Source organism: Parus major, chromosome 2 (assembly GCF_001522545.3).
Source record: "Parus major isolate Abel chromosome 2, Parus_major1.1, whole genome shotgun sequence".
NCBI lineage: Eukaryota > Metazoa > Chordata > Aves > Passeriformes > Paridae > Parus > Parus major.
The window spans coordinates 45,466,662-45,481,500 of record NC_031769.1 but is presented as its reverse complement, the minus strand read 5'-3'; the positions used below and the strand labels follow the sequence as shown (position 1 = coordinate 45,481,500).

The 14,839-nt window shown below is 34.4% G+C and overlaps 1 protein-coding gene across 7 annotated transcripts in view; it reads right to left on the bottom strand.

The window, feature by feature from the left end:
• BBS9 (Bardet-Biedl syndrome 9) overlaps positions 1-14,839 on the bottom strand; it is a 281,332-nt gene that overhangs the window by 236,104 nt on the left and 30,389 nt on the right. For all 7 annotated transcript variants that reach the window (XM_033511950.1, XM_033511949.1, XM_033511954.1 and 4 more), the window contains exons 7-9: positions 11,932-12,016; positions 10,025-10,208; positions 8,887-9,016 (exon numbers count right to left, since the gene is read on the bottom strand). In XM_033511950.1, the coding sequence (XP_033367841.1) occupies positions 8,887-9,016; positions 10,025-10,208; positions 11,932-12,016 (399 nt within the window). The remainder of the gene's footprint in view (positions 1-8,886; positions 9,017-10,024; positions 10,209-11,931; positions 12,017-14,839) is intronic.

The following is a 14,839-nucleotide window of genomic DNA, read 5'->3' as shown; positions in this document are numbered from 1 at the left end:
TATATGGTGACACTACACAGCAAAACAACAAACTAGCCAGCACCAGGACAAACTCTCACCAGGCTTTAGCTTTTGTAGTTCTCCTTGTGTAGGTTTCTCTTTGAAAGAGTCTCTTTGCCTAAAATGCCGTCCAGCAACCAAATAAAAAGGAGTATTTTCCATCAAACAAATAAACCAAAAAAAAAGGAAGAAAAAAAAATGTACTGGTTTTACTGCCAAGTTAAAACCAAGCACTACTCATAGAAGTTTGTGTCGAGGTTCTTTCTGCCAGAGCACTACTGCCACCTGCGGGGCAGCAGAGCTTTCATACAGGTGAGTCCTGAGAGCTACCACATCACATAATGTGAAGCAGGTGTGGAGATTTTTTACCAGGGTTGATATAAGAGCTTAACAGTTATTTCCTTGGCACATGGGAATCTTACCAGGCTAATATTTAACCGTGTATGTCTTTACAGCAGATAGCTATGCAAAATGCAGTTTTAAAGTAAAATTAGTATTTGCCACCAAGTAGAATAAAAGCATAATATTCAGAGTAATGACACAGGCCTCCAAAAATGTATGTTCTTGCTTTAAGCAAAATATATATATATAAAGAGTACTGGAAGACAATGTACTCAATGAAAAATTCATAATTTATACATTGGACTTCTTAGTATCACAGATCTATACCTAAGACACTTAGTGGCATTAGCAGAATTGAAAATGAACATGAGAATTGACAAGCAAATCTGATTACTTTAGTAAGAGTGCAGCCTAAATGTCAGAGCTCTAAATAATAAGAAACAAGAGAAATTTCATTGTTAATTCTCTGTGACAGTACCAGCATTAGTAACAAGAAAAAAATTAAACTGTGACACATTTAAATCATCTTCATACTTCATTCTCTCTCAGAGCACATTTCTGCATTTGTACTTCCTTCACATGAAATCTACAATCTGTTTCAAGCCCAAGCTCCCCCATTAGCAGACAGGTACACAACAGCTTTCAAAGGCCGTATTAACAGCTATGCCATGTAAATTTAGGATATGGAGAGCCTCAAAAGTTTATCCTTCCTCTAAGCCTTCTCTTCTCCCACTTCAAGACAGTAGTTAAGAGTCCATATCACTTCAGGAAAGCTGAAAAGGGCCCTAGGATCTCTGCTTCCAACATAAAAGAGATGCAAACAGCTTCACTCATAAAATCTACACTCTAGTAAGTTTATCATTTTAGGTAAAGTTTATTCCTAACTTCCTATAAGTTAAGTTCCTATAAGATAATACTGGGAGGTACACAAGGAAAATTAGACTATGCACAGACTATAAAAAGATTAACAAGAATAACCATAATGTGTCTTTAAAACAGATTTATTCAGAAAGTTTGAAGAATTACATAACTTTTAAAACACTCGACTCAAATTAGTTTACATCTCTTTTTCCTCACAGCTGCTGCAAGTTTCAAAATTCACTAGCATTTCAGTAAGAAAAAAAGTGTATACATTTTCTACTATTACTTTTAACAATATTTATAATTGTGCCCTCACCCTGTCTGGTGAAGAACAATGCTGTTTTTTCAAAGCATCTCTAGCACTTTGCACTAGTTACTGCCTCTCAGTCCCACAGCTTGGCATAAATGCCCCATGTGCTCCTCCTTGTACAAAAAAAAGTCTTTCAGGTTAATAGCATAATAAGACATTCAAAATCAACAGGCTGAAACTTTTTATAAAACTGTTTCTCAAACAAGACATCCAGCACTTTCATGAGTAGAGTGTCAGAATACATCCATAAACTCCAACCCACTGCTCAATAACTAGCTCCAAGACTGAGAGTTCAGAGTCTGATACAAGCTATGTCACAACAACTGGCACAACAACTGGCATAGACAAATAGTGGGTTAGCCAGAAAAAAAACCCCATGATATTTGTTTAAATGCAAGGATCTTATAGAAAATACTGGAGGGAAGTTACTTGCATTCTTGTTCTTGAGAATTTCCACTTTTACGGTTTTCTCTAGAGCCATGAAGGCAGGAATATTTTAAGTGTTATTCTAAAGTTGAAACCCTTACAAAATCATATGACTGTAAAAAGTAGGTTTTTGAAAAAGCAAATAAGTGACATGCAATAAAATTAGGGCAATATGGTCATGTGCTTAGCATCATAGAGTAAACACCATTTGAAGATAGCTTGCTAGAAAAGCCCATCCTGAATCACAGTATATGCTGGACATAGTATGTGGCACGTCTACATCTTTTTCAGGATCAAAATCCTACTGAAGTAAAAGAAATCACATTCATTTTTGTGGCTAGGATACACATATTTTCAAAAGACCTTTGAAAAGGGTCATATTTTCTACTGCCATCTCTCAAAAATCTGGTGGCAAATCAACAATGAGAAAAACAGATGCAATCCTTTCTTCCTTTTTTTCCATAAAAATATTTCTTTAAAATGCAATTATGTTTAAATAGAAAGAATCTAGAGATCTCTGCATTTAACTTCTCAGAGCAGGCAAAGTTCTTACAGAACACTCAAATAAAAATTTATATATATATGTGTAAATAACTGAATAGTTCATACCTATGTCATAACTAGCATTGCCTCTATTGCAGTACTACGATACAGAAAGGAAAAATCTTTCAACAAACTATAAAGTTTCATTCCTGCAGTTTTCTTTCCATAAAACTGTGTAGTAAGTGCTATGTTTTGCTGGGTTTATATGTAAGTTTTGCCATTTTTATACAGTGATTCTTTAACAGTTGTGGTAGCTGTGGTGATGTCAGTTATAATAAGGAATAACAGATGGGCTGGAATGAAGAACAAAGTATTTTCAAGCATCTGGATAGCTAAAAAATTCAATTAGGGGAGTTTTATTTTGACTCCACCCACTATTATCATATATGTGGTTGCACTTTTACACTTTATATACTTAATTCAACTACAATATTTCGCCATGTTTTTTCCAGTTCAATTCAATTCCTGTTGTCTTTCTACTATTTGGAGATCCCAGCTACATAAAGCATGTTCATCCAACTACTCAACATACTACAGTTATGTGCTGGGAAAAATTTCTAATTTCAAGCTCATGCTTGAACCAGGCCAATACTTTCTCACTTACAAGTTGATTGCAGATTTTAATATTCTTCTAAATTCAAACACTTATTAACATGATTTCATAGAAAATTAAATTTCAGTCCTTTCATTAGTCAAATAGTCTCTGCTTCTGTATTATTCATGCAAGGGGAAAGACTCATACAAGAATACCATTACAAATTTTAGATGTAATGATTTCCCTTAGTCTTATAAGTAGTAAGAAAATTGGACACTACTATAGCAAGTTAAATCAATAATTTTTCAGTGATTCAGTAAGCTTCAGTACTTCCTGCATCTCAGACTACACAATGCAACCTTAAGGTAATAAATTTAGTTTCTAATTCAGCAAAATCAAATACAGAACTGCATATGTGAGAAAATTAACACTAAGAGCCTATGGGTAGCAGGTTTTAAGAGATGCCTGATTAATATATTACTATCTGACACAGTCATAATGGGCTCATGGTTCATGTACCAATTTTAGAAGTTGAGGCATGACCCCAGCAGTCAAGACTGCAGAGATCATTCTTGGAGAAGCAGTATTAGCAATTCACAGATAGAAATCACATCTTGACTGCAAACTGAACAAAAGAGAATCAGTGGTGATTCTGTGGGACCCTGGGATATATTTATGGGATCGCTGTTCCAAATAAACCTAGGCAGACTTGAAGTTCATAAAGAGCTGAAGTGTGGATAAAGCTTGCTAAGTAACCCTGCTTGTCATCTTGAACATATAAAGTCCACTTTATTTCCTGACTTTTCAACAGCTACTTTTGTTTAAATAAGAATTTTTTTCCCCATCTCAAATAATGAAAGTCTATTTACTAGCTTAACTCAAGCTAAAAGGTTGAGTGCTGGAAATTTAATATTTTAAGAAACTCAGAAATTCTAATTCTTTGGAGGTGATAAATTACTTCCACATAAAAATGCCTTTCCAGACTTCTTTATATTACCTCTTCAGAAAACATGCTGTTCCACTACCAAGTAAAATTATATTTATCTGTCAAATAAATGAAAGTGAAAGCAAATATTCTAGCTGCTTTCATCAACTTGTCCATACCTGTCAACCCCAGATAATAAAAGCAACTTCACATTTTACAAGGCACATGCATCATTATGTGGTCTATTCTTTTAAGAATCTTTCTTCCATGTCCTGCTCACAGATATAGAGGTGCATACAAATGATCACAAAACAAAATTGGTTACTGTATTCTAATTTTCAGATGTAGATCCTAAAAACAAGAGGCACTACATATGCAAAGCCTCCAGTTACCTATAGACAAGCACTACAGAATCACAGAATATACTGAGCTGGAAGGGACCCACAAGGAACACCGAGTCCAACTCCTGGCCCTGCACAACGTGTACAACTGTTTATATAAAGATGCAAGTTTTGAAGTAATGGGTCACAAATGTGGGAAATGAAATCAGTTTGCCATATTCAGAACAGGTGACTTACCCCAAAGACAAACTCACAAATCTCTGCCTCACTACAGTGACTAAATTTTTTCTTTCAGGTATTACTAACCAAATTCTAATGTGGCTTGAGGGGAAAATATCCTTCATTCAAACATTGCATTGGCTGATAAACTGGTGCCTAAAATACTAGGAGTGCCCAGTAGAATAGAGATGGAAGAAATATTCCACAACATATCCCCTAAACTCTGAGGCTGGTTTCCTGTGATAAATTCCACATGAAATCAACATTTTTTTGCCATATGGATACCACCAGACTTAATTTCTCAGTGGACAGTCAAAAGCACCAATAACCAAAATTAGAGACATCGTGAAACACTGATTTGAAGAAAAGAGGTATTTGAGCAAGTTTGCATTCTGTTTCATTTTAAAAGAAAAAGTCAGGCTACATTTTAGCATTCACAGGCTTATCAGATATAACTTGAAGACTGTATACAAACAAAATCAAGAACTAAGTACAGAGTAGTGAACTTCAGAAATGTTCAGAAGAAAAAAACCTATCTCAAATTTTAAGGCTTCATGCTTTCCTATGGCAAAACATAGGTTCATAACTTGGTAGCTATCAAAACAGAAACCCCTTTCCTAAGACTATATCCAAACTCAATGTAGATGTACGTATAATACTCTGTCAATGTGTTTTAATTCAACTCATACTAGCATTTCAGATGTTTGTGGTAGAAATATCCCAAAGGCTGGCAACACAAGCTATTTTGCTTCAGACTGAATGCACCTTAACATCATGTTCTAGTTTCAGGCCGACCAGGACAGAGTAACTAATATTCAGTGCAATCAATCAGCCATTAAAAGATGTACTCCTAGAAACAGCTCTGCCAACTGTCAAATAAATAGAAAAGTAGTTGTCTAGGTATTATAATCAACTCCAAGGACCTTTTATGGTCAAGCACATGGAGGCAGAATAATTCAGATACAGAAAGCAAATATGACTTGTGATGGGCTCATAAAAAGTGAGAAGAGAACAAAAGAGACAGAGAAATCTTAACACATCTCAAGAAGCATCAATCAGTGAAAAATTCATGGCATTTATAATCCATAAATGTAACAGATACTGCTCATGAGACTTCCTTTGCAAAGGAGATGTGGAGGTAAAAGAAGGTCTTAGGAAAGAGGCCTCTCATGAAACAAAAAAATGGAAAGGAAAAAAGAGAATGGACTTCAAAGTCAATTCTATGAAGACGCTTACATAATTATGATGGATACCAAGCAAATACTGCTCCTTACAACTACTATTTCAACACTGAAATTTTGAACAGAGTAGGAATTCTTGTCATTCCTTTGTGTAACTTTCCTATTTTTCAGCTGTTTCAATTGCAGCATATGGATAGTTTCTCTTCAAACCTCTCTAAAAAGGTTTGGAAAGTGCGGTTTGTAGATTGGGTGGGGGGATGTTTGGGGGTTTTTAATCAACTCAGACAGAACACCTAAAACATTTTCTTCAAGAGCTTCAGCTTCAGTGAGAGTGTGTTTGCACAGCCATAACTTGAATGATAACAAACCTGGGCAAGCAAAAATATAACTGTTCAAGCAGGCTTATCCATGGGAAGACAAATTTGTACTGAGACAGAGACCTAAGCAGTTCAAATTAATTTAAATTGTCAGTGTAACTCGTTACACTTCTGAAGCAATCCAGGCAGTGTGAAGTATGTAGGAGTCCCCTTGACATTACAAATATGTCAGAAAGAGTAACTAATATACATCAACAGAACCAGAATATAAACTTCCAACAAAATAAGGGACAAACTTCTATAACAATTACTAGAAATGAACTTCCAGTTCAGTGACTAGTTATAGAGATACTCAGGGAAAACCCAGAATAAGATAAACACACAAAGTTTTGCCTTTGGTTCAAGTTTCTGGTCACAAGCTTTTATAGCAAATTTTTGACATCCTGACAGAGAGCATTCAGCTTTTAACAGAAGGAAAAAAGTTTAACAGCTTAAAAATACATAACTTTTAGAGTTCAGAAATACCTAAAAATGTTCCAAGTAACTGCTTCTCCTTGATTTTATTTTTTCTTCCATGTTTCTGAAAATGTGATGGAAATCAAGCAGCTTGTACTGGAATTTGATCTTGAATGTTATAGTATATTATTATCTACATACAGGTATTGCAATAGATAAATACTGTATTACATGTTATTAGAAGAGAAAAAATCAATTCATAAATAATAAGGAGGCAATCACAAGTTGCTTTTGTGAGGCAATCACTATTCCTGCCCTAAGAGATTTACATAAAATAGCTTCTAATAGCATTTTTCTTATCCAGCAAGCTAGAGTCACACATTAGAAGTAACAGACATTATGCCTTAAGGAGAAAATACAAATGACCATGTAAATGAACATACAAATGAGCTGTAGAGACAACTGTTTCAGAACACTCCATTTATGTTGTAAGTATTATTGCAATAAAAGTGAAGAAAGTAATTAATTGGCATACATCATATTTAAGGCACTTCAATCTTTCAGCAGTGTAGGATTAACAACTTTATGCTTATTAAAGTCCTTAATATTATTTATGTTACAGTACTACTGTGCTCAGAGGCCCAAACTAAGACAGGTCTCTCCTGAGTACTAGAAAATCATTATCACATTGACACACAAGGAATTCTCTTTCAAAATATTTTAAAAAACAGAAAAACCACATATGCTCTGTTTAAGCCAAATTACTATATCTACAGGCTTTACTACAGTTTTGCTGTTTAGCTCATTTATTCTTTTTAATTCCAGAAGTACAAGCATACTGCATATTTTCCAACAGGTGGGTAAAAGTATAGCTCAGAAACATACAGCCCTGGACCTCTCCCTGACTCTCAGGCCGTTGGGTGTAAGCACACAGATGCTCCTTTGTTTACCAGTACCTGAATAAAGAGGTTTGCATAATTAGATTCCTGTCTCTTCTCCTGCTAAAGAACACAACCCTAAGTCAAAACCTGACATTTGTAGGTCTGTGAGAATTCCGAATCTAACTGGCAAATTGAGCTGGGACAGATTTTAGGCTCTCAGATTTCTCCCTAATATCAAACTGCTCAGTGTTGAAGTTCACAGGGAACAGGCAGAATCTGCATAAACATTTTAGACACATTATTGGAACAGATGATTCAATATAATGGGTTTCCAAAGAAGTAATTTTATATACAAATATTAGTACAATCTGCTATTGTAAACATCAATGGCTTTTTTCAAATTTTTGTAATACAAGTGTTTTTTCCATACTTCAAAAGCTGTACTGTCATATCCTGCATAATTAACTTCTGGGTTATACTAAGTGGCCTACTGAGACTCTTCATTATATTTCACTTGTTAAGACCTGCTGGATGAAAGCCAGCCCAACCCTCTCCAGAGTCTAAAAAAACATAAATTACGAATAATTTTTTTTAAAAATTAGGTATCTATTAGTAACAAACAAAACACAAACATCCCTCAGATTACTCGGCACAACTCAGCAAAGCTAGTTAGTCAGATGTTCTATTTCCATTTGTTTGGAGGTAAAATGCTTGACTTATGATGAAATGTTTAGCAATGCAGTGTATGTTGGCTCAGCAGCCACCAGCCTGCTGAGGATCAGTTCTACGTGACAAGGATATTCCTACTGCATCCCCTATGGTCATAGGCACTGAGCACCAGCACCCAGCCCAGCTCTGGGGGCACAAAGTACAGGCATAAATTGGATTGTCTGTCTGAACCTTTCTGTAGTTTGCTTATTTCAGTGGCAGTCACAACACAAATTGTAAACACGTCCTACTTTCTCTTCACCCAATCCTCTACCCAACCACTTTTCCCCTGATCTGTCTTATGCTTCTTTTACAAAAAGTTTTGGTCTGTTGCAGTGCAGCCCTTGGCAATTTAAACAGTTCCTTAATTTCCATAATTTAACACTGGATTTTAATAATCCATTCCAACAAATCATCTCTGGAATGCATATGCTCTTAAATGCTTAATGAAGAACAGATTTTCACTGAGATCCCCTATTTTCCTGTCTCAGGGAAGGACCTTGCCAGATTGCACAACCACACTTTTCATTCTTTTCAAAAAGAAGCTACTGGGCTGGAGCTATGAGACTTCAGGTTACTGGGCTGGAACTATGAGACTCCAGGTTTAAACTTCACTCAAAAAAAACAGAAAACCTAAAGCACAATAGAGCAATTCTAGTATTGTTCTAGTACACTCATTAATGAAATTACCATTTTACAAAACAAAGGAAAAACTTAGAATTTTCCTTTTAAAGGTTAACTTATTTGCTACATACCTCAAAACTGTTTGTTAGGATCTAGAAGCAAATTACACAACCAGAGATTAATCTAAGTAAAAAGTAAACTTTAACTAGTTACTTACTGAAAATTCGCTACTTTTACTGATACAGGAATGCAGGGAAGTTGAGTGGCCCATTTCAATGTAACATCTTGATAAACATTCAACATTTTACTGTGGTTTGCAATTAAAGTGTTTATTGTTCCTTCTCGCACTGTTCAAAGATGAAAAAAAAAAATTTTAAAATGAAAGATTTTTCATTAGCCCATACTGTTCTTTGAGCCTTATATAGTTATATTTTCTTTTATTTTTAAGCCATTAGTTGTTATAAATTAATTTATTATAAATAATCAAAAGTTAGTAAAGTTACATTGACACTAACCAAGGACATATGTGATTAATTGTGGATACCAATTTCAATTGCATATTACACAATATATGCCACAACTTGCTAAGGTTCTGGCCAGCCTTGTTTGGTAACTTAAAACATGACAAACAAAGACTCATAATGGCCATGTTGGCATGCCAGGATAGATATGATAAAATACACACTGATTAAATATCTGCTACTTACACTATTCATTAATTCTTTATTTTGTGAATACCAATTAAATGTGTATGCATTTATAGGGTGTATTTATAGTATAAATCAAAACAGAAAGCATAAAATGTGAAGACCACTAAGATCAAATTTCTAAAGATTAAAATTATATTTTAGGTTCAAAAGGAGACATACTGTCAAAAATTTATCAGACTGTTTTTGAAACATTAAAAGTGAACATGTATTATGAGTCTATAATTCTCAAGAAGTATCTAAGTTGTTTCCACCAATTTAATAGCAATAAACTTTGATCTTTTTAAGAATCTCTAAGTATCAGAAGGTCATAAATCAAAAGGTCCTCAAACAGAAGGTCCTCAAACACAAGTTTACTCTTCCAAAGACTGTCATTCTTCTGTGTTTGCTGCTTTGATAGCCTGGGCACCAGACAAGTACCTCCATGATTCCACAGATCATAGACTCACAGAATCATAGAATGTCTTGGGTTAGAACAGACCTTAAAGATCATCTAATCTCAGCCCCCACTAACATGGGCAGGAACACCTTCCACTAGACCAGGTTGCACAATGCCCCACCCAACTTGCTTATTCAGAAAAAATTATTTATTCAGTGGTTAAAAAAAAAAAAATAACCAAGTTAAAGTTAAAGCTTCCTTTTACAAACCTGAACAGTAAGGAATGAAGCAACTCGGATTGTAATCAAGTTTTTTCATGAATCGTATTTGCCCATTATCCTTAAGGCAAAAGAAGTTTCTCTCACCAAGCACAAAAACAGAAGAAACTCCCTGATTAAATGAGACAATGCATATATCCAGTGCTTGCTCTCCGATGTTCAAAACCCAATCCACCTTCAAAAGAAAAAGCATGCTCCAGAAATCAAGTGACAACTGCATATTAAAGACAAAACATTGAGAAGGCTCAGAGCTAGTCAAATTACATATCATTTACATAGACAGAAAAGCAAAATCAAGGTCTTTTTCTGGATAAGAATTATCCTCTTATTCTTAGGCCAGTCAGCAGTCAGTAACTTTCTTAATGTGACTCAAAAAATGTCTTTTTTTTAATATGTCATTAATTGTTTGCTATGCAGTTCAGTTAAGTACGTTTAGAATTTAAAATACACATCCCATTCAAAATGGAAATGCTTTATACTTTAACTAATTAATCCAAGAATAGATATTTAGAATAATTTTCATCTGCCTCCATGCATGTTCTTGGTTATTAAGCAAGAGGATAAAGAGCAAAAGGTGACAACTTATTCTACCAATATATGCAAATGGAAAACTAGACAAACATTTCAAGTGTGTAAGCCAATATTTATGCTTACAGTCCTTCATGTACACCCTTTAACCTGGAGAATGCTTGTGTATGTCAATAGTTTGTTTATTTCTCCAACTACATACATTGATATAATAAGCAACTACTTAGAAATCCTGCCTCCCCTGTCTTTAAACAATACTACTGCTTATTGACACATATCATTGATTTGTTTCTTCAGCTCCTCTGATAAATTCCAACTAAACACACGTGCAAAAAATGCTTTTGACTCCTGCCAAGCTGGTTAAACAGAAATTTAGAATTTTGAGGTAAAAATATATTGAAGTTCAACTGTCAGCAATTCCTATATGAACAGCATTAATGATTTTGCTTAAAGAGCATAGAATGTGCCAGCAAATATCCTGGCACATCTGATATATGAAACTAGAAGTTCCATCTTAAAAGTTAAAGGGAAAAAAACAGCTTATTATGTTTGTTTCCATGCATGCTTCACGTTTTAGATTAAAAACTGTTCCATTTGCAGTACATCTGATAAGTCTCCAGGTTTTTTTTATTTATAAATTGCCTTCTCCCACTTCTATATGTAAGATTCAGTCTACATGTGTTTGAAAAATTCTACAATTAGCCAGAGGAAGGAAGATGCTCTCCCAATATTTTACTGTTGAGCCTGAAATATGATGAATCAAGCATTTTATATATGCTGTGCATTTAGCAGACAAGCAACTCTACTGCAGGACCACAAAAAATTAAATTCTCTTCATCTTAAGAGGAGGTAGCTCAAATATTAAACTAAATAGTGACACAGACCTCCAGAAGACTTTTGAATCCACAGGTTTTTGACAAAAATAGTTCAGGACACTATCTATGGAAACATTTCACTGTGAATTTTTCTCTAAGTACAAAGGATTCCCCAAGGACAATGAGATTCATTTTCTACAATACAAAGTCACAATCAGACTTCATTTAAACACATGAGTAGTAATTCAGGTATACCTATTTATCTATTTTACTACTGTAGGTTCTGTATTACAAAGACTGCCTTGGAAATAGTTATTTCCACCACAGTAGTTTTTCTTTCCTCACTAGAACAACAGCAAGTTTTAAGGCTCAACCTTAAACAACAGAAGCCCAAAGAAACCTTAATAGAAATCTACTGGAGTCTTTCCATTGCCCTTAGCAGAAATTGGATCAGGTCCTTTGTCAGCAGACAATGTTTCCATTTGTTACTTAGCATCAGTCATTTCAATATGTGCACAGTGCTCATAGAGGGTATGTAAAATAAACAGGTTTTACCAGAAGTCTTTTTCCAGAACTGAGTTTTTGCTGTTCTGTGTCTTGTCTTTCATCAGCATCTGTTGCAAATGCCAGCACTTGGTATCTGTTACAGACAGTTTAAAAGTATTAAAAAAAAAAAATTGTATCTTTGTAACTAATACCTCTACTTTACTCTATTGAGTAAAGAATAAAATATAATTCTGATTATACATACACAGTAAAATCACAGTCTAAAAGGATGGTTAGAAAGCCTACTGCAACATGTCTACTGTGAGCAAAGATGTTAAGACTAGTATCAGTGTAAGACAGCAGCTAAGTGTAAAGGTAGAAATTAAAACAAGCATTTCTATTCAGATTTTATGACGAATAAAAATCAATTTGACAGTTATTTAAATATTAGTAGATAGAAGTACAAACCACAAAGATTGAAGAAATAAATTAACAAACTGTGAAATTGGAATTCTAATTAAAAAATGACAATTTTTTGTATTTATTAAGCTTTTAAAAAAACTTCCAAAACTCCTCAGAAATACAATCTTCTCTATCTAATAGTGCAACTTGCAAGCACCTTCATTAAGTAAACTAAGTGTCTCCAATCTAGCAGACTGCAGTAAACTGGAATCAGTAGGTGGCACATTTAGCAAAAGTTGAAAGGTTTGTGGCGTTTTATTATTTTAACTGCCAACAAACGATACTAAGAAAAATTGGCAATGATGACATTTGAACTATATCAACTGCCATGAAAGCTCTGCACATCTATCTGTCCTCTTTACACCTATGCAATCCTCACTGTTCAAACTCTCCTCATGGACTCTTCTGTAACTGTTTCCTGAATTTGTGCTGGTGTCGTAATTCACTGATCTATCCTGTTTCTTGTGTATACACATAGATAACCTGTGGAATACTAGAGGTTTCTACATAAGTGAAATAAACAATAGAATAAGATCCAACTTAAACTTATCCAAAAAGACAGCATTTAATTCTTGAAGTCATGGAGTACCATCAGTTCCTAAGTTTAAACCAAGGCAATTCTGAATGTTCCAATTCAATCTAAAATAGCAGTACATATTTTTCTTCATTGTCAAAGTTGGAGATTTAAAATGACAACAGTATTCCTTACATTTCATGCGTGTATTATGGTGCAGCAAAGGGACAAGGCGTAATGGCCATATATTAAAACACAAGAAGTTACATCTCAACATGAGGAAAAACTTCTTTACATTGAGGGAGGCAGAGCAGTGGAATAGGCTGACCAAGGAGTCATGGAGTCTCCCTCCCTGTAGAGAGTCACAGCCTACCTGGATATTCCAGGGTCACTCACTCAAGGTGACCCTGTCTTTGCAGGGGGCTTGCACAAGTGGTCTCCAGAGGTCCCTTCCAATCCTAACCAGTGATACTCTGCTTGCTACTGAAGGATTTTAGTTTCTAAAATTGTTTTACTTACAAAAGTAAACTATGTACTTCAAGTAAGAAATCTAATTGTTTAAGGCAAATGCTATGACCTAGTAAATAATATTGAGAGAGCTGCTTTTTGAACAACTAGGATGTCTTTAACTGTCCTCTGTTTGAATTAATTTACTTCCCTTATTCAGTTTAACACATTTTTAAGAGAAGTTGCAGATTCACAGAATCACAGAATCACTGAATAAGTTGAGTTGGAAGGGAGCCCGAAGGATCCTGACCTAACAAAATTTTCTCTTCACCATATTTTATACTGATAGTCTTGGAAAGCACCTTAACATTTTATTAACTAATCAGAGACCTAATATGGAGGTTTCAAATAAAGCTCACATCAAACAGCAATATTTAAGTCAGCTAGATGCATATGGTCTTTCATAAAAAAAACTCAAGCCACAGATGACCAACACAAACTTTCAATTTAGCTATCACATCAAGCATATAAGAGGCATTTTGCTTTTAGGTCTTGAAAGAATTCAGGATCAACACAGTAAAAAATTGCTTTCAAATGAAGTCTCTAAGAGCTATAAGAAGATGGATAATTTGAAGTTTAGCAACTTGTTCTGCTAAAAACACTAGGTAGGACTGTTGTATTTTTTATTCAATACCATAAAAATAACCTCTTCTCTCCTTAGCATATCTGTTTCCTTCACTTTAAAAGGATTACTTAACTCTGTTCTAATGTTCTAATGTTCTAATATTTCAAACACACACTAGAGATTATTTCCATTACTGTTTTAACATTTGACACTTAAGACCAATAACCAAGTGAAAAATTTGTTTAAAACTATATCCCTACAGTAAGTACAGTAAGGATGGCATGCTTTTGAATTAGTAACAGACTGATGAATAATTGTAGGCACATTTTTTGTAAAGGTCAAGAATCTGAACATAATTTAAACATATGAGATGTTCATTTTAAAGGAGAAAATATATCTTTATTCCTTGACACCAGTATTAGATTATATTATAATTTTATTCTAATATTGTATTAGAATTTTAATTCTAAATTCTTAGGAAAATTATTCATTTTCTATTAAGTTACTTTTACTTGCAACACATATATCTTGCCTAGTTTTAAGAAAACAATGCATGATACGTATAATCTGATTAATCTTAAGCAGCAAAATAAAAAGAATATTGCTTGAGAACTACAGGTGACAGAACAGGGTCTGTTCTGTCAAACACAAAGCATTGTGTTTGACTAACATTCCCTAGATTAGATTCCCATGGCATTATTCATAAAAAGAGGCATTCTTATTTTCTTTAATATGTATGATTATCTCTGAAAAAAATCCTTAAGGTACTTGCCCATTCCTTCAGCCTCATGAGATTCCATGAAAGACAGCCCCATCAAACCTTTTTATAGTAGCCACTTTCAAAAATTTGACATTGTCCTTGAATTTCAGGACTTGTACTTTGTCCTTCTATCCAGGATGAAGATATTAAAGAAATACTGGCTCCAGTA